The sequence below is a fragment of the Ciconia boyciana genome, chromosome 15, assembly GCF_034638445.1.
Source record: "Ciconia boyciana chromosome 15, ASM3463844v1, whole genome shotgun sequence".
Classification (NCBI taxonomy): Eukaryota; Metazoa; Chordata; class Aves; order Ciconiiformes; family Ciconiidae; genus Ciconia; species Ciconia boyciana.
In genome coordinates this window covers 5,172,784-5,194,032 of record NC_132948.1, presented here as the reverse complement: position 1 = coordinate 5,194,032, position 21,249 = coordinate 5,172,784, and the positions used below count along the sequence as shown (strand labels likewise).

The following is a 21,249-nucleotide window of genomic DNA, read 5'->3' as shown; positions in this document are numbered from 1 at the left end:
TATAATAAAAGACATTTTGTGTTTCATTCAATTTTCTACCAAACACCCTCTTTTTAACAATCAATTGTAGATCTGGGTTAGATATTTATAGTTTGGTCTGTGATTCTCTTTGAGCATGAAGAACTGAACAGAACATTTAGAGAAGAATAAAAAGGCTGTATTTTTATTTTTAACCATTTTTCTCACGTGGAAGAGTTTAAAATAGCATCAAGTACAGATGACTGGGATCTGATATTTATAACTATCTGGCATATTGTTGCTTTGTACCAGTGACTGTGAGATGGTGGGGAAAAAAAATAATGAATGCACCTTCCAGCAGGTGGTATCAGCCCGGCCTCATTTGGCTTTATCATTTAGGATGAAAATTCACTTTCTACCAGGATTTCGCCCTTTTATCTTCTTCTCACATCCTTCAAGTAACTGAGGGTTTCATTATTATCAACTGTTTACTCTTCCTATGAGGTCAAATCATGGGAGACATATGAGAATGTGAACCCAGATAATGAGTTACAGCTAATACCACAATCAACTAAAGAGAAGGACTCCTCTAGTTTTTCAACAGACAAAAATTTTCAAAAGAAAAAACACAACCAAACCCTAAAAATGTTAAATGCCTTACATACCTTCCTTCACGGTTTTATTATGTGCCGACTGTATTTGCAGCTCACAGTCTTTGGCTCAGCTGCTGAATCAGCCGTTGCCACTGAAGCCAAGTTTAGAAAAACAAGCATTAAATCCAGCAGCTGGTGGACAGCTGCTTGGAGGCTCACCTGGAGCCCTGGAAGATATGATGGCTTTCCTGTGCAGTTAACTTTACATAGCAGTCCTCACTTATCCTGAGCTTTGTGATGGATACATGGACCCCAACTCCTTCAGAGCCTCCATGGGAAGAGAGCTACAGATAGAGATACAATGAAATAAAAGAATGTAGTTCCTTGTAAAGGAACCATCCTTCAAGGATGCAGTAGTATGTTTAAAAAAAAAAGGAGCATTGAAGTATTCTTTCCTCATTCTTCACTATTAAGGGCAAAGGAATGGGGAAAACAAAACAAAACTCCCTCAAACTTTAACCCAAAAAGAAAGTGGCGATCATTTAGTAAAGTATACAACAAAAGATCTGTGAAGTGTGAGCAACTGACAAAATCACTTGAGATCAAAATATATAGATTCTTTGGGAATTACACCCAAGGAGATGAAATTAAACAGGGACATGAATTTTTTGAAACCAAAGCTTTTAAAACAAAAAGTACCAGCTTCAGATCTGCTAGTAAAGTGGTCTGAGCAACAGGCTATTGGTTACCCTTGGGATATCCTCTTTCCTCCTGCAGTCTTCCTTCAAACAGAAGGTTTTCCACTTTGTAAGAATGATTAAATATTCATTGAAGCAGTGAGTTGAAAGTAGGTCTCTCCCACTTGAGGATACAGGTAGGCATTTAGGTTTTGTTTAGTTTTTGCAATAACAAACAAACAAAAAGAAGAAATGTTTTGATTTCAAATATTTTTGGTTTTGTCTCTGATGTTCTTGCCAGCTGAAGAAGTATCAAATTGGGGCCTCAAGAGAATTATATATATATTTTTAATAGGTACTTTAAAAAAATGTTATAATCGGATTTCACATTTCCTTGTATCCTTTACACATGATAATTCTCCTTCATGTTGGAACCATGAGATATAGCTACAATTTCAGCAGGCACTATTATTTGTCTCTTTTATTACCTTGTCGTGTCTGATTAACAGGAATAAGAAATTCGTAGTTTAAAAAAAAAAAAAAAGACTGAAAATTTTGTTTGAGGACACAAAGGTAATTCTCTGAAGCTATGGAAGAAGAGCTGGGGACATTCAGGTAGCTTTACTATGGGGACTTCAGATGCCAGAGCAGTTCTGTAAAAATTGGGAATACTGCAGTCTGGTCTAAGTAATTAGTTTAGATAATTGTACACCTGTTCCATGTCAGGCCTGCGGCTTATTTCCTATCTACATAAACAACAAAGATATTACATACATACATCTACCAACTGGTGATCATTTATGAAGTACAAAGTAGATATTCAATGTGGTAGCTTTAGCCAGTTATAACTGATCACTACCTCTTTTGTGAAGCATTTTTAGACAGAGGGGTGAAAAATTGTACTACAAAAGACTGTTTGGTCTATGACTACATTAGTGATAAACTAATAGAAAATTGCATAAATGTGACTGCTGGTTTTTGTGATTTACCACTCCTCTTTTTTAACATACACAAGATCAAGTAACAAATCGAAGTGACTTAGGAAGCAAGTCAGCCTCTAGACATAAGTCTCTAAGACCATTTCCAGCTTTCAAGGGTATGCCGTCTAGCCTCCAGCTGCACCCTAGAAGTGTCCCAGTGTCCTGTAGGTCTTAAGTCATACCCGACAGTCCCAAGCAGTACCTCAGATACTAAAATGATGTTAGAAACCTACATTTAGCCATCTGAATCACTTTCTTACTAACTGCGTGATGGAATCAATGAAATGGGCAAAGCACATTATGCTAACCTACCTAACAAATGAACTGATTAAATTGATAAACACTTCATCAAATCTTTCAATTAGTGTAGTTTTCAGACTTACTTATAACAGTGTTATTTTTAAAAGCATATTAAAATGGCAGTAATTTATATCAGCTGATGAAATAGTTTCTGGTATCTGTTATAATTGTTGCAAATATGATTCTCTGTTTCTGTTTAATGGTGTTTTGAATACTCTGTATATAATGTTCTTAAAGATAAGCACATTAGTAGCACTGCTGAAGTGCCTGTGCTTAATCTGGCATGTTTACAGAAGCTAGACCTAATATTTCAGTCCAGGTTAAGTAACAAGTTCATTTCACGGTTGTTGTGGCTTGGGCCCTACTGCACTAGCTGTTTTCCAAATAAATGGTAAAAAAAAGTCTTTTTGCAAGAACACCTTCATTCATTCATTTGGAGAGCCTCATTCAGGAATGCATCTCTAATCAGAAAATATGTATACTGTTAAGACATGTGCCTATTTGTGATAGACTCCTTTCGTCTATCGCAACGTCTGTGATTTACAGCTCACTGGAGGAATAAGGCTCTCAACCCAAGAGCAACATTTACTGGGGAGGCACTTCAAAAAACAAATCACCTTCAAAGCAGCCCACACCTTGGCAGTCTTTTATTCAATTAGGATTTAGGAATTTTTCACTGCTGGAAATAAAATATAGACTAAAACATACTGGAAAGCACTATTGTAGAACCTCATTCAGAAGATAATGCAATTTTCATTGAGTAGTATAAGTAGTTTTCCTTAAGAACATGGCTTCCCATGGAAAACATGGAATCTGGAAAGTAGCAGGTCTGAGTGGAAAGTGGAGAATCAGTCTGCCTTTCCATACAGCTCCACTCATGTCATGCAGTCATCTGGGCCTGTGGTTGTCATGAAGATGTGTTTCTTCTACTCTCATTTCAAATAAAATTGCCAAGCCAGGCCATCTGAAGCTGAAAAGGATTTTACCCACCTATAGTACTGTATTCTCCTTTTCCTAGAAGTTTTATCGGTTCTAACCATTCACTTGTGCTCGTCTTGGCACTAGTGTAAGCCGTGTGAACTGCAGGGTAAAATGGACTTACTGCAGCTTTGCCAGCATGGTAGATCAGCAAATATAAGCAGTGGATTTGTCAATGCTACAATTTCTCCAGTTTCTTCTTCCTTGAAATTTCTATCAGGTCATTTTTTAAAGTAGCAAAACCATAAATCTCCCACCCTTCTAACAATGGAGAACATGTAAAAAAGAAGTGCTTATACAATGAGACTGAATTAATGTTCCCTTTAACCTCCTCCTGTTGTCTTCTACCACTATTTGCAGTCTTTCAGTCTGTTCAATTTTCAGTCTGTGCAATGATTCATGTATTCAAAGCAAGTTTATATTAATTTTCAAGATTAAATTCCTCAGTATCTGACACAAAATTAATTCTAGATATTTTGTTCCTTTAAGCCTCTCATTTTTATTTATTGTTTGACAGTAGTATAATCAAATCTATATAGGAAACTTTCTCTTTCATATACCTCTGTTTCTGATTGATTGTGATTCAGTTATACTGTAGAAGTTCAGAAAATAATTTCACCATCTTAATTATATATTTCTTCTAAGGAACAAAACTGAAAAAATGACTGCTCTTTTACGTCTGAGGACATGTGAGGTTAATTTGCTAGTTGCAAAAGGTGAATGTTGAAGATGACCAAAATGTTATAATGGTCATTTTGCTATGTAATGCCATTTTGTAACGCAGAATTCCAGTTTCACAGATATAGCTTCCAGATATATAAATTATTTCTTGAACTTCATTCATATTGCTTTAATTGTTTGGCCTTCTGCCCCAAAAGAGGGAAAGATTTGTTAAAAAAATCTATTCTCTCAGCAGAAGTTCTGAAAACTGAAAACTTGCAGTTGTGCATTTATCTCACATTAAGGGCCTGTAAGGCAGTTGGACTTAAAAATTCAAAACTGTTTTTACTAGTGTAAAACATTGCCACAGTCCTCTGAAGGGTTTCTCTCCAAACGGCAGGCATTTTTAGACACCGTAGTAATATGATTAGTAGCAAGACTTACCCACGGCTCTGAGGAAGCTGTCTGCACTCATACTCCCACAGAGGAAGCTTCCCTTGTCCCGCCGAGCCTCCAGCCTAGCCCACCTCCCTGTTCATCTCTCCTGTGAAATCAGGGGAGGGGCCGTGGGTCTGCAGCGGGCAGGAGGGTTAACAGCCTGCAGCCTTCCCCTCTGAGCATGGTACTCTTGCTGGTGAGCTATGGCCACCAGCTGAGCAACAGCACCTAGGGAACGTGGTGGGAAACTGGCTCTTAATGACTTCTCAACTGTTCAACTGACCTGAAGAATTATTTTAAACAACTTTTTGCTTCTTTCCTTCCCATCCACTCCTTTTGCCCTGTCCAGCTAGACAATAATCTGTGTAGGAAATGAGCTGTCTGTCACGCATCTTTACAACAAGCCTCTGTGACAGAGCAGACCTTCTTTCTCCATAGGAGTCTCTAAAATTTACTACAATTTAAGTAATAATCATACGAACATTTGTCAACCTGATAATGTCACGTTCACCTTACAGTATCAATTTCTCTGTGACTGAAACTTGCTATAGTAATTGTTAATACTTTCTACACTCTTGATGTACGTGCTTGGTATAAAGTATAAAATCCAATATTTAAGTTAGTGTTCGCGAATGTGCCAGTCCAGGTTCTCTTCTGAACCCATTCTCTGTGTTATGCACACTAAATTCACTGTTTTCTGTGAATGCTGTATTTCACAATAGGTACTTGTGGAAGCAGAATGTCAGCAGAGTCTCTTATGGTTAAGGGCTGCACTGGTCCCTTTCAGTCTCATCTTATAGCTACATGTCTACATTACTGACCAGCAGAAAAAAAGGACAAATTTTGACCTGGAAAATCTGAAGTGGGGCAGCAATTCAGTGGCTGAGGCTCAGCTTTTTGGGAGTAGTTATCTCAAGGCTTTAATTTTCTCTACAGTAATTGATCTGAGGCCTTTGGCACAAGTAGTACATATGTCAAATTGTTTTCCTTCCTTCATGCATTTTGGCAAAGTCTTCCCTGTAAAGAAAATTCATAAATTTCAGGATATTTCCTTCTTCATCCAAAAAAACAAGAAAAAAAAAAACCCTTTGGGTTATTTTCAGTCTTTAATTTTTATGATTTTTTTTTTTTTAATTCTCTGAATAAAGGAAAGGTACTTTGTCAGAGAAATAAGAGCCAAGAAATTTCCTAATTTGTGTGACCAATATGCATGGAAGATCAGCTGAATGCTTATTATACGCATGCACATGCATTCACACACTTAGGTATATAGGATGATCATGAGTGTATCTATATGTTAAGTAAGTTACAAATTTAGAAAACTTAAAGAAGGTTAGTTATATGGGAGGTGCAAGCAGCTGGACTTCTGAAGAGCAAAATAAAAACATGGCAAAGGATATCAGTGCTTGTACTTCAATGTGCAAGCAGACTATCAACAATTAGAGCTAGGAAAAAAATTATAAGCCAGCGTTACTTTGTTACTTCTATTTCACCTTAATTTTGATTGTTTGCTTTCTTGTATATGATAATGTATGAATACAATTTTATTAAAAGAAGGACAAGTTGCTTTCATTTAGGAGACTACCTTCTGATGCCATATGAATGACCAGCAATCCACAGTTCATGGATTATGCACTACTACAACAGAGAGCATATTTCATTATTTCCACCATAGTGTTTTTGGTGATTTTACACTAAAGGATCTGACACTGACATCAGTCAGAAGTAGGGTAATTGTCTTGGTTGATTATTGATCTTACCCTGTAGATAATTCTTGTACAAAAACTGAATCCAAGATTTATTTTTCAGGTTGGAAACTGTCTCTATGTGAAACACAAGTCTGTCTAATTCATCCCCAGGGTTTCTAGAGATGCTGTGATAAGAGACATTCTGTAAACCAGAATTTTTAAGTTCTTTAGCTATTACTCCTCTTTTCATAGGGCATAAATGATTTAGATGGTTAAACCCATTGTTTTCAAGCAGAAGGTCACAGGCAGTCTTATTTACTACCAAAATGACAATTTCTTTTTTTTTAAAGTTAATACGTTTCTTGGATTTCTAAATTATAATAGAGAAGCTAATGCAGATATATTAGTTGTAGTTTCTATGTTAATTATTTTCAGTGGTGCTTTGATATTATGATTTCACACATGCTAAAGCAAAGTTTCTAAAAACAAAACCAAGATACACAGGAGTGTCTTCCATTCTTTACTGAGGATTAGAAACCTCTTGTTTATCAGACCAATCTTTCCTGTTCCTTGTTAATGCTGGAAACATTTTGGATTTTTACAGGTTCCCCAGAGACAGCCACATTATATGCTTCTCCAGCGTAGCTGACTTTTTAGTATTTTTATAACCTTAATTTCTATTATGTCTTTCATTCAGATAACATCCCGAAATCCTTAATATTGGGAAAATTCTCAGTGGCTTCAAAAGCAGGTCCCATAATGCTTTTGTAAAGTTTACAGCTATTGTATTTTTAGTGAGGATGTGACAGATGCTACTATTGAGGTTGTGATTTTATATCTGGTCAATCCCTAGGGCTGTCATAAGATAAATGCACTTAGCCAATGCACAGATTTGAAATGGTTTGAAATAGAATTGTTTACTATTTCTAGTCCGATACCAATATCTGCATATTTTCAATATTTTCCTCAGTTCTCTTAATATCCTAGTAGCTCTTCAGTTCATTTAAACAGGCACTTTCCACCTCTCAGTCCTTTAAGATAAGAGATCCTCTTTGTCTCTAGGCATAGGCATCCTTTGGGACAATACTGTTTATTCCTGTTAAATTATCATTAAAAGACAGAGGATTATTGTTGCAAAGAAAAGGAAAATATTCTGACTTTCAAAGTTGTCAACAGAATTTTCCTCTTCAGTTAGAGGACTTGATAAAGCTGACAGGGTATAGGCAGGTGAGTTCTATTTCATTTAATGTGGTCTACCTTCTGCTCCAAACTTACCAGAAAGAAATTTCAGCTTGGTTTTACAGTGGTATTATATTTAATCTACTCCCTGACACAGCCTTAATGCTAGAAGCACTGAGACTCAAAATACTGAATATTAACATTAAATTAGCTACTACAGGGTTCTCAAACTATGCTCTTGTGACTGGTGACTCAGAAATCTGCTCAGGGAGTCTAAAGAATAAAGTTTTTTTTCAAGTTAAACAGTAGTGAGCAAGGAGTTATTAAGGAAGGTGTGCCGGGGCAGGATCTTCTGCAGTCACCTTGTCACTCGGAAAGGAAACATTATACAAGCACTGCATTTTTAAATGTATACAATATGTGCTAGCACTCACTAGTTTAATAAACACTGTGTTACCTCTAAAACAGTGCTAAACTATTGCAGTGCTAGCAAGAGAGCTGCTAGGTCTAGAAATTTTGTCAGGATCGTTTGGCTACTCACAGTTAGTGAGCTCCCATCCCCAGATTTCACAGCCGCTGTGTACTGGATGTGTTGATAGCACACCGTGATGCTAGGCAGCATTTTTCCTTCCGATTGTGCCTGGGTCTGCTTTTCTTTTCCTTGTGTGCCCCTTCCTAAGTAGAAATGCTGTTACCAAGCATTTCAAATAGTTGTGTGAACATCGCAGAGAGACACCTGAGGTGTTAACAAAACATTCATATTATATAGAATCTGTGTTTACATATTATTTTACTATGTTATACTACACTGTACATCACTTTGTGGCCATGCATGAGGCACATGCTTCATACTAAAACAAACATTTAAATGGCTTTGAGTTGAAAACCAACATTCATAAGGAAAAGGATTTGTAATGTAATTTAATTGATTTATGTAATTGAAAACCAAAACAAAACACCACTGTTATGTACTATAAATGACTCCTTTGTCTTCTACAAAATTTAATTTGTTTACATGCCCTGCAGCCATACTGAGCAAACAGAATAAATGACAACTCCTCTTTGGGCCTATTTGAAAAAAAGAGTCAGGAAAAGGAGGATGAGAGTGGCCAGAGGGTTATGAGAAGGAAGAGATGAGCGCTTAGATAAAAAGCAGCCCAAGGGAAGATTGCAAGTTCTCAGAAAAACAGATCAATAAAGATGTTAACTATGCAGCTGCAAATGCAACTATTTGCATTTTGAAAACATTTTTCCCTACTACTTCACTATGCCCACTATCTAGAACACTCTCTGCAAGAGATAAATCACCTTTGAAAGGGCAGTATTTTAATGAAAAGTCAAGATCCTGAGGATGCCGCTGCATATTTCAGCATAGGACTACAAGAATCACCAGCTTACCTTCCCTTCCTATTGCTTGCTCAGTAAGATGCAGGGATCTGAGACTGCTCTGATTTACAAGTAACTATCAAACAACTTCCCACTAATTTTGTCTCCTCCCTTTTCCCTTTTATCTCCCTAGACCTTTCACCCTTTGGCTCCCTTGGGAAAACCATGACGAATTTCCACCTGGAAATTTCAGTCTCAATGTTAGGTAGTCTCTTTTTGTTGTTGTTGATGGCCTTTCCTCTCCACCCTCTTTCTCTTCACCACATTGAGACTTTTGACAAGGTCAAACAATTCATCTTTGTTTCTATATTTATATCTGGGAAGCTCCCTTTAGTAGCACGATAGCATTTCAGATAGGACAGCTTGACAAAAACAGTAGATAAGAAAGCTCTTGGTACAGAGACCTGACCTGGTAAAATAAAACATATTTTTAAAAAATGAAAACGGCCTGAGCGTTCATACAAAATAAGCACCCACTAGCTACATGGGGATTTCTGACCACAGAATAAATACTACTTAATGGCTCTACAAAATGAAAGCTATCCTAGACAGCACTCTCTACATTATATTGCCAGCTTATTGAAACAGAAAAACATAAAGTGCCTTTGTTGTATATTTTGCACTCAGGACTGCAGTGCAATGGTAAGGCTAGCACCAAAAGAAGACAAGAAGTGCAAATGCAACAAATGAGGGATGACCAAGTCAAAGAAAGTCAATAAACATTAACTGGAAGGAATAAACTCAAGGGCCAATGAAAGCAGTCTGTCTAGTTGAATGTATTGCTTGAATATATTAGAAGATAAGTGAAAGACGCAGACACGAAGAAGTGAAACCTGAATGCTGATAGTACTTACTGGCAATATGATAATAAAGTGATCAAGAGAACTGAAATAAGTTAGCAAGGAAGTCCAAAAAGAGGGAATTGCAGGAAACTAAAAATGGAAATGAAGATGATGGGTTAAAAAATGGCTATTAAGTATTTGAAAGCAAGTGCAAAAAACAGTAATGGAAACCTGTCTGGGAAAGAAAAAAGTACATCTACCAGCACGAGAAAGGGAGTCAGAATGCTATAGCAATAGTTGTTACAGAAAGATGGAAAGTTAAATTAAAGAAAGCAATGACTTCTCTGGGCTCAAGCCAGAATGCTGACTACTCTGTGCAAGAACAAGTGTTTGCTTATGAAATGGTATGATGAAATGCTTATGGTGTGACACTATCCCAAGGAACATTGGTATCAATGTGAATTAAAGCTATACAAAGGCTCTGGAGGAACGTGGAGTTTAAACTTCAGTTCTTTGCTACTCTTATTTACATTCACTGTGTTCTCTTATCTAGAAAGAATGAAATTACTTTAAGGTCAAGTAGTCCGGATGTGGTTTTGATTCAAAAGTATCACAGATCATCTGGTAAAGCAACTTACAATAAATAGGTGCTTGCTATAGGGAGTGTCAGCTTATAAATCTATTGCCTCCAATTCATTAATCTTCCTCTGAAACTGCACCTCCCAAATTTTTATTTTATACTGATTTCCACAGCAACCCAAAATTTAGAAGTGTACATGGTGACTGTGTCAGCAGGCTGGGTATCCCAATTTCGTGCACACAGGCCATATAGTTTCTTCTCATGAAAAACTTCGGGAGGAGTTTTAAAAGTGGATTTTGAAAAATCTTGTCTTTCATAGGCTATTTCAAAAGACCATTCGGAAGTGTGGCTAAACCAATTCTGGATATGATTTGTAGTCATCTGAGACTGCTTTAAGCTACTTCCATGGGAGCAGTTCACTAGTGGGTTCCCTACTGCCTGGGACTCCATAAGGCATGGAGTATTCCCAGCCATGTCCTTCCTTTGTCTAACCCCCCCATAACCCTTCTATACATATAACCTCCAATCCAAACACCTGTAATCCTTCTCAAGGGAGTTAATGCTGGGTGTGCAAGCTTTGCTTCCTTCTCGGGCACCTCTCGGAGAGAATCCTTTACCAGACCAATAGCGCAAGTTTCCTTTGTCGCATCCCTCTATAGGAACAGTATGAATGGGCTGGAGCTGATCCTTAAGAATTTTCTTCTTTTTGTTCCTCCAGAGGACATAAGTGTAGGGTTGAGGGTTTTTTTCACTATGAAAATGCCAAACCCCCCATCTAGTGATACACAGAGCCACAGCTTCAAAGATAACATTTTTTCACTTTCCTTTCCTGCTTTGCCTTTCTGGCACGAGGAGAAATCCTTCTTTTTAAAATGTTGTTAGCCTTCAAGAGTGAGTTGTCTGAATCTGTTTTTACTTATTATTTATTTGAATTCTCACAGCAACTGACCTCCAAATGTAGCACAGGTAGTAAAAGCTGTAATATCACCCCTAAGCATTTCTTTGCATTTGCATTAGTAAAGTGGATCCTAATAAGTTAGTAACATAAGAAGTTATTAAATGTCAGCAAAACCTCAGAAATATGCACAACAGAATAACCTCTAGATTAGAATCATGTTTTTCACTTGATTGTCAAGTTGAGTGATTTCTTCCATGCATTACCAAGGGCCATTAAAATCTCTTTCCCACTTATCCTTTTATCCCTGACTGTGGAGATTCATTTGAAAATACCTTGATGAATCTTATCCACAAAACTTCCTTATCTAACCATATATGAATCACTTTGAAAGGAGCCACATTTCTCTTAGCAACCAAAGAATCAGTCTTAGCAACAAGACAGCTGGAGAATTTTGTTTTCACATAGTTACTCGTGGACAGTACGTTCTGCTTTCTGCTTTCCCATGGCATTGCTGTTTCAGTGGTGACTTAGTGTTGTGTAAGAAATGGTACAAATCAGACACTTGCAGGGCAAATGACAATCTTTCTACCTTTGATGCTATTTCCTTTGGGAGACAGTGCAAGAGTACTGACTGCTGGAAAGCTCAAAATTTAAATTTTCCCCATGACAGAATTACTACAAAGAAATGTGTGAAGAAGATGACAGTTTCCAAAACTTTGACTCCCCCCACAGAAACCACAGTGGAGAATCAAAGTATTAGCTCTAAAGGCTCACATCTCAGCCTCTCTTAGCATCTGTTCATGTTGAGAACAGTTAGAAAGGCTGGATATAAGGTGACTTTTTTTTTTCCCCCCCTATATTTTCTTAGCAAGAATAATTTTGGGAGAAATGTTATAGTGGAGGAAAATGGGAGCATCAGAGCAATTGCCATTTTGGTTATTACCTGGGCTGATGTCTTTACAAGACTGTTGGGGAAGCTTTGTGAGGAAGCAATGCTAAGATGGCATTTATGAACAGAGCAGTGTTGTAGTAGTTTCCATCTCTCAATCCCACATCAGTGTAAGGAAATGAGTTACCATATGTATTTTGATCCTATTAAGAAATTCAAAGTGCAGGTAGAAATAGTAAATGCACTCACTCCTCACCCATGTTCCTTCTCTGCCTCCTCCTGTAGGGGCTGTTGGCATACTGCATGCTGGTTTGATTCCCTTACTTGTATTAAAATTGAAGACTGAGACAGATGGAATCCAGGAGCTAATCCTAGATACACTCTCCAACTGTCTGCGTGTGGAGGCTTCTGAAGCTCTAGCAACTGGTGCCATTACTATCCTGAAGGAAAAGCTCACTCATTCATCAGTGGCCATCAGAAGCAAAGCAGCTTGCGTCCTGTTAGAAATTGGGTAAAGGAAAAGAAATCTGTCTATAATACTTAAACACAAGAAAATACTCATTTCATGAGTGAATCAATGTCATTAGTTTACAGTTGTGTTCCACTACACGTTGAAGCTGTCACGTTGAAGCTGTCATGTAAAGCAGTATCAGCCTGAATGCACACATAGGTAGAAGACTTCTAAAAATCTTAACTGCTATAAATCACTCAAGAAAGCAGATGCTGATGAGGAAATGTCATTCCTTCTTCTTCTTCTATTTGTCTTCAGTATTGGCAGTGAAATCAGGTTTTTTTTCCTGGTACAGCACTGCTGAGAAAAAATTCTTGCTTGAGAAATCATGTGAAAACAAGATTCTGACCACTATGGAGGTAGGGAGAAGCTCCCTTATTCTTTTGGACAACCGCTCTCTCTCAAAAAATTAAAAGTCCTGGGAAACTTTCAATGTGATTGAGGACAGAAATAGTTTTCTGACACAGGCTGCTCCATATGTCAGTGGTGGATCAGAAAAAGCAATCTTTGTAATAAATTTGTGTATCAAACACTGGATGAAAGGAACAACTTAAGCCCACTGCCTTGCAATCACAAAATATAATAAAAGTGCTCAACACTTTTGTGTTGATGTCTAGTTTAAAAAGGTCTGCAGATCATGTAGTTTACATACCAACTGGCACAAAACACTTCCTAACGTCCTATAACAAAGCGAGGTCTTATAGGAAAAGAAAGAGAGTATAGATAAAATGAATCATAGAAAGAAAGCAGAAATGCACCGAGAGTATGGACATCAGCTACGTTCTAGGTCCCTGCAGTAGCTGGGCCATTTTAAATATTGCCCGCATTAAAAAGGCTGGAAAGAAAGAGAGAAAATTGACCTGGGAGAAGAATTAATTGCAGACTCCTAATTTAGCAGGTTTTGAAATCTGTATAGGGTTCAACAGCCAGGTTTCTAACTAAATTGCCATTAGGACCACCAGCACACTTAATCCTACATCCTGTTACATGCTGTTGCCCATCAATCTCCAGTGTATCATAGAAAGTAAAAAAAAATCCAAACCGCCTAAAAATAGACTAAAAAATTGTTAAGCCCACACACATAAGTTAATATGATATCATCAGTATTGTATCAGCAAGCAGATTTAATAGACACCAGGCACAAACAGACATCCCCTTTCTTTTCTTTGTGGCTGGGTAGTGGTGCTTGCCATCTGTCTAACAGTCAGAACATTGTGACTCCAAAGAGAACAGAGAGGAGGACTGTGTCAGCACTGTTGTAATGAAACGACAGAGGGCTGCAGGGGTCCAGGCATGGGGAGAAGCTGCGGGTAGCTGCATGGTTAGCAGACGCAGTTCAAGAAAGCAACTTAACCATCTTTTCTGCACAGTACTCATACAGAGGGAAAAAGCGTGGTCTGTGAAGAAGTTATTCCTGTGCTGGTGAACCTGTTGGAAGATGCAGATCCCGAAGTCCAAGCTGGTGCAACAGGAGCACTGATGTTTGCTACTGTTAAACCTCAGGGTGAGAGACAGAGGCAGTTTTGGTCTCTTACTGGAAATCCATTTCTAAGACAACTTAGTAACAAAACTTTTGCCCCTCCCCCCTCAAGTCCTCAGTTTCCGGTGGTGCTAAAGCTCTTCAAGAACTATAAGATTAGGACATTTCTTTAGATCTGTCTCAAGCAACTATTGTTGCTCCCCCATAGCGTCTAGGGGGGACAGTATATTTCACATTTGATTCACCTGAAGTAGGTCAAGAAGTTATTTATCTACCCCACCTGCATCATTTCCCTCCAGAGTGCTGCTCCGGAGGGGGAACATAACTCCCTGCAAGCCCAGAGCACACAGAGATCCACGTACATGAAGCTACTCTGAATCACCAGTCCTCAACAGAGGAGCACTACTTTCTGGAAACTCTTTTTGTGGTTAGAGGCAGTTTCTCTCTCACAGCTGGGAGAGGAATGAATATTAATAAGGTCTGTAGTTCTCCCAAGTAAGTTACATGACACTGAAAATACTAACTGCTAAATTTTCAGTGTGATGAATGAGTAATTAGACATAAAAGACTCTTAATAACAGCAGTTGTGTTCCAGTCCTCCTCTGCAGCCATCCCCCTGGCTCCTGAAGACAACACAGAGTGCATCTCAGTGTTTGAAGTGTCTTTAAAAATAAAAGAATGGAGGATGTTCTTAAGGGCACCTAACCCCACCCGCAAATAGTTTATCCTGTCATTCGGTGTCTCACATATTCTTAAATAATTTGTTGCAAAAGAAATAATAATGTGCAAGGCAGATAAAGTTAACTAAGAAAGATCTTTTTTCTTAAAAATAAACAGCTGGCAGCTAGCTTTGGTCTTCAAAAGAAAAGCACGTCCTACCTCTTTGCACTGTATCTCTGGTGTGTTCAGAGCTGTAGCTGGGCAGGGAGTAGAACGTACCAATTCAAAAGCATGTTGGTTTTATGTAAAAATACATTTTAAAGCCAGTTTATTTCTCTACAGGGAGATTCGCAGCCCTAGGTGCTGAAGCCATTCCACCTTTACTGAAGCTGGTTGCTGAGGAAACCAGCAAAGCCCGTCTGAGTGCAATCAAAACCCTCACCATGCTGGCTGAGCTACCAGAGGGCCGCAAGACACTCCTAGATCATACAGATACATTTCAGCAGTGTCTGAATGATCCCTGTGAGGCAGTGAAAAGAGCTGCCAAAATTGCCATCAGTGTCATCAAATGGAAACCCTTCTGAAGACGTGATGTTTCATAGAGATCTGTTGCCCTCTGTTGTTGCCTGGCTGTAAAAGTTGCATGACTATATGACACCTTCAAAAACAAAATTCTCTTCCTTGGTTACTCTGGGTTAGTCCTCCTGTAAAGTCATTTGTCAACAGTTTCACATCTATGTTGCAGGTCACGAGCAGAATAATGGGGAAAAAGAAAAGTTAGGAAGTCTAGAATTCTCCACTAGGAGTTATTTCCTAAGTTATCAAGATTTTCCTGTGATACAAGAAACTGATCCTTTTTGTTTTCTTCATAATGTTCTCCCCCTTTTTTTTTTAAATCTCAGCCTATCAAACATTAATCAATAACTAATTATATTAGAAAGAAAGGTTCTGTATTGGGTTTGCATGGCAAGGTTTTAGCAGGGGGGCTACAGGGGTGGCTTCCGTGAGAAGCTGCTAGAAGAGAAGCTTCCCCTATGTCCGATAGAGCCAATGCCAGCCGGCTCCAAGATGGACCTGCTGCTGGCCAAGGCCAAGTCCATCAGCGACAGTGGTAGCACCTCTGGGATAACAGATTTAAGAAGGGGAAAAAAACCTGGACAACTGCAGCCGGAGAGAGAGGAGTGAGAATATGAGAGAGAAACAACTCTGCAGACACCCAGGTCAGTGAAGAAGGAGGGGGAGGAGGTGCTTCAGGTGCCAGAGCAGAGATTCCCCTGCAGCCCATGGTGAAGCCCATGGTGAGGCAGGCTGTCCCCCTGCAGCCGACGGAGTTAACGGTGGAGCAGATACCCACTGCAGCCCGTGGAGGACCCCACGCCGGAGCAGGCGGATGCCTGAAGGAGGCTGGGACCCCATGGAGAGCCCGCGCTGGAGCAGGCTCCTGGCAGGACCTGTGGACCTGTGGAGAGAGGAGCCCACGCTGGAGCAGGTTTGCTGGCAGGGCTTGTGACCCCATGGGGGACCCACGCTGGAGCAGTCTGTTCCTGAAGGACTGCACCCCATGGAAGGGAGCCATGCTGGTGCAGTTCATGAAGAACTGCAGCCCATGGGAAGGACTCACGTTGGAGCAGTTCGTGGAGGACTGTCTCCTGTGGGAGGGATCCCACGCTGGAGCAGGGGAAGAGTGTGAGGAGTCCTCCCCTGAGGAGGAAGGAGCGGCAGAGACAACGTGTGATGAACTGACCGCAACCCCCATTCCCTGTCCCCCTGTGCCGCTGGCGGGGAGGAGGTAGAGAAAATTGGGAGTGAAGTTGAGTCCGGGAAGAAGGGAAGGGTAGGGGGAAGGTGTTTTTTAAGATTTGGGTTTATTTCTCATTATCCCACTCCCATTTGATTGGTAATAAATTAAACTAATTTCCCCACGTCAAGTCTGTTTTGCCCGTGACAGTAACTGTTGAGTGATCTCCCTGTCCTTATCTTGACCCACGAGCCTTTCGTTATATTTTCTCTCCCCGGTCCAGCTGAGGAGGGGAATGACAGAGCAGCTTTGGTGGGCACCAGGCGTCCAGCCAGGGTCAACCCACCACAGGTTCATAATTAACCTCTCCAGCAGTCTCATCTATGCTGAGAAATTGACCTGACAACAGGAATTTACCTGAGTTTTGCTGCAAACATTTGTTGAACATGGGATTAGAACCATTTAGAGCATCATCACAGAAAAAGCAACTACAATGTCATAGAAGGGCTTCCCCTAGAGAATTATGAGACTTTCCCAGCCTAAATTATAACCAAATACTTATCAGCACCCTTCTAACAAATGGAGTTGCTGACAAAACTTGCCAGCAGTGAATCTGGTGGAGATGGACCCCGCTGCCCTGGGCTAAGAGCTCCTCAGCCTAGCCCTGTCCCTATGATGAGATTTATCCATGTGACACTCCAATACCCCCGGCTAATGACTTCTCGAGGAGAGTTTTAGTAGCAGCTGTCGCTTTACTTTGCAGACCCTTCTGAGCCCCGCTCTTGCTGTACGTGTCAGCAGCCTCTTCCTGAGCTTTAGCTGCAGTGATTGCTCCCATGTTTTTAAGCTGGTGAGGATCTCAACAGGCAGGTTTTCTCCTTCTGTGTGCTTGGAGTCAGGCTCAGGGCTGCCATGTGCAGTTGTCTACGCTTAAGGTAAAAGGAAAATAAGTCAGAAAGACTTTACTAGGGAAGCCCTTGGTAAAGCTCTGTTGAGGGCAGACCCCACTGCCTCTAACAGAAGAGGGGTCTGACCCCTGTCTGAAATTGCTTATGGCATGGAATAAAAGTGCCTCTGTGTTTGCACTAGTACTTGGTATTTTGTAGTTTTGCACAGCTGTCATCTATCCTTTGAGTACAAAAATTAACAAATATAATGGAAATGGAAGTGTTGTGCCAGAGCTGAAGAGTTTTGCCATTGTGGCTCACTTTTGGGGGCGAAGGAGGGGGCGAGAGGAAAGCTGATCCTCATGTTACGGTCTAGTCCAACAGGAGCTGGACAAGATGATCTCCACTGGTCCCTTCCAACCTCAAGTATTCTGTGATTAACAGCTGCCTAAACAGAGAAATGAGGAGATAAAGAGAACAGAGAACTGAGAATGTTCCCTATTTTGGAAAAAATTGTTTTGTTGGTTTTGGGGGTTTTTTTGTTTTTTTTTAATCTCAACAAGTTTTTTTCAAAAAAAAACAACAAACAAACTTTAACTTCATAGAATTGAGAATAACACAGAAAGTTCAAGCTGTTTGTAGCAGCAAGCCTATCCAACAAGACATATATTGCCTGAAGGAAATAAGGTAGTTCCTGTGTTTAGAGCTGATGGACAGTTGAAATGGTGGGAAGTTCAGTAGCATTTGACTCACCATGTAGTCAAGGCAGGTCACTACAGATACATTGCAAATTCTTCTGTCTGCAGTTGTAAGTGTGTAATTTAAGAGGCATCAACAGAAGGCCTGGGCAAAGAAATAAAGCAAGCTAGCAGGACAAATCCTGGCCATTCTCAGCGATCAAGAAAGGTGTCATAGTGCAGCTGACAGCTTCACAGGAAGTCCCATGTGTCCTCAGGTTTCGCTCCTACATGGTATTTTCATATCTAGAAGTTACCAACTTGTAGCTACAAAGAAGCTGCATCATCTATATAAAGGGGTTATTTGTCAGGGCTGCTTTTCCTTTGCAGAAACCCACTGTCACACTGCAAACTGCATTATGCTTATACAAAGCGTAAACTTATTCTGTAGGAGTGATTAAAGTTAAAATGTTTCTCTTCCATAACCTAACCAAGGATGAATTGCCTCTCCTATAAAGATGTGATTTAAAAGTATTGAGTCAGTTGGATTCATTCCCTCTGGGCAGGATCTTGGAGGAACTCTGCCTTTTAAACACACTTTACATACATAAGGCACTCATACGTAATACATACTGATGCCAGAGTGCATCCAGTTCAATAAAAGAGAGCCAGGCAGCTTAATAACACGCTGAATATTCAGTAAAGGACTAGGGAACAGCAGAGAGTGGTAGGCTCATCTGCACTTACAAAACTGCTGCAGGAAAATGCAGTCATTTTAGCTCAGTTCCAAACTTCCGTCACAGCCTTCCCCGATAATCCAGGTATCACACTTCAACAAGTTTGCAAAATAATGAGCTTGTTCAGATGTAGAAATAAGACCGTCGAGACTGAACTGCTCTGACTAGAAGAAATTTAGCTGACTTGGACCTCAGGTACTGCATTCTGAGCATCTGCCTGATCATTGCTTTAAAGACAATATAAACTGTTTCCAAGCAAGGCTCTGTATGGTATCACAATGTTCCTGTCTTATATACACGCACCACTCAAGAATGGAACAAAGCCTTAACTGAACTCTGAAATATGGATGCTAGTAGTACTGCTTCCACATATCAGCTTTTGTCTCAGCAATTCTTCGGCACTATTACATCTGACAACATAAAATATGATATTTCAATCACAGCAGTAATTCCTTTTGGCTATATTGACTGTGTACTGCCTATGTAAGCACTGAAATTCCAAGTCTGCATACAAAACAGCTGTGAACCATTATAATTTTTTTTTTTTTTTACTTATAAAGCTATATTTACTGACAAAAAGGTTGCAGATATTATAATTCAAATTCACGTGCTCAGGTGTGGCGCAGCTTGCTGCAGTTTACTGAAGGACTGCAGATGACACACGTTTGCAGGAGCACAGCACAACATATGACAATGGTGGCAGAGTTAAACAGCCTGTGTGAAGCACAGGATGCTACAGAGAACACGAGCTCATGCAGAAATAATCCCATTTATTGCAGAACACGGTTTTGTAATCTGTGGTGTTTCTAGAGCTGTATTATCTTGGTGTCCAAATGTTTGGTGTCTCATACTGGGTTACACTGCAGGAGGCCAGTGCAGGAGAGCGTACAGGCACAGTGCAGCAAACCCCGTCACAGCGTGGGAGACAAGGGAACAACACATAGATCTACCTGCTATAGCAAAGATACATCACACTATCTCCTTTATAATCCTGACTATACGGAACCTGAGTTACGAGGTAAGCTTTTATTCTACAAAATCATTTCTCAGGGTCTATTAAAATGTAACACACAATTGCTTCCATAGTAATATGCTGATTCCTAAATCTCCTTCCTAAAATGAGTTTCTCAGCCACAGTTTGACATCTGAAATGTCCCTTCACATTCTTCACAAAGACCTTTGAGATCCCAAATGTAATTGAAATTAGCCAAATAGGTAAAACGCCTAACTAAATGTCCCAATGTGGTGGGGTTTTTTTCGCCGGGAAAATGTAGACATGCTTTCTTTTTATGCTATTTGGCAGCAAATAACATACCCTGTTTTATTAGAAGATATAACAAAACAGGAAGAAATATAATTTTATAGGGCTTACACTATAGGCCACCCATATAGTTAGTAACAAGGCACAAAACCAGCATGTAGATATCAAGACGATCCACCAATGTTAACAGTTACTAAGTTGTCCAGTAATTTCTGGGGATATGTTTCAGTGTATTTCTGAATCTCCCTGTTAAAGCAGTGGCCCTAAGGTGGGAGATGAGATTACAGCTCTGAAATAGTAGTTGGGAAATCAAAGCAACCGAGAATAAGTCCTTGAAAAAGTTTTCACAAATAGAGAAACCGATGGTGGAAAAAGGAAATATCCAAGTTGACCCCAAACATATTTGAAGAGAGACAAAAACCAACCCAGTGGCATGAAGAGAAATTATAGGGTAAAAAGAATTTAGTAGAAAATATATTTGGAATTGGTTTGGAAATCTCAATACTCTTATTCATTGTTAAACTAACATTGATTCTATAATTTAGCAAATAATAATTTAATGAATTTTCATATCTAAAACAAAATATCATTATGATTAAGGATTTTCTTTTTCTCCTGAGGTACACTAAGTCTTGAAACAAAGGAGAACAAGATGTACTGAAGTTACAGTAACACTGATTTATTAATCAGGTTGGAGTTAACCCAAGATATCCTTTGGCCTAGCAGTATCTGGGCTTCTGTCAGTTATTACTTAGCTGCTGAGTATAGTGTTGCCCTTAAGACAGTGCACAAAATGAAAAATGCATCCTAAAATTCTTCCAGTACTGACATTCTGATAAAATGAAAAGGTCACCTGTCCTAGCAAGTCCAAGGACAGGAACAGTTTGGGTCATGTTCCCCATGAACTTCACCAAGATGATGACGCTGATGTTACCTGATGCTGAATGGGCAACCTGCAGTCCTGATAGTTTTCTATGGGCATTCTCTCCTTTCTCAAGTTAGGACATGTTTTCTGAGCCAAGTCACAGATTTAGCCCTAGAGACATGCATGCTGGCTTTGTAGTTGTCTTGGTGTTGAACATTCATTCAACACGCAGCTAAGGACTAAGGACCAGGGAAAGTACAGAAATACAGTGCGTATGGGGAGTGCCATGGCTGTCTACAGCTTTGGAATGAGAGACAACAGTCCCTAATTTGTGAGGCTGGGCAATTAATCAGCACTCTAGGTGTCAGTAAAACAATTACCTGGATCAAAGAAACTCAGCTGATGAATGCTTCCCCTTGGACTGACTTAGCTTTCAGTTGAGTATAC

At 39.6% G+C, this 21,249-nt stretch overlaps 1 protein-coding gene across 1 annotated transcript in view; it reads left to right on the top strand.

Moving 5' to 3' along the window:
• RSPH14 (radial spoke head 14 homolog) overlaps positions 1-15,221 on the top strand; it is a 108,942-nt gene extending 93,721 nt beyond the window's left edge. The window contains exons 4-6 of the mRNA XM_072879907.1: positions 12,272-12,497; positions 13,868-14,001; positions 14,980-15,221. Coding sequence (XP_072736008.1) covers positions 12,272-12,497; positions 13,868-14,001; positions 14,980-15,221 — 602 coding nt within the window. The remainder of the gene's footprint in view (positions 1-12,271; positions 12,498-13,867; positions 14,002-14,979) is intronic.
• The last annotated feature ends 6,028 nt before the right edge of the window (positions 15,222-21,249 follow it).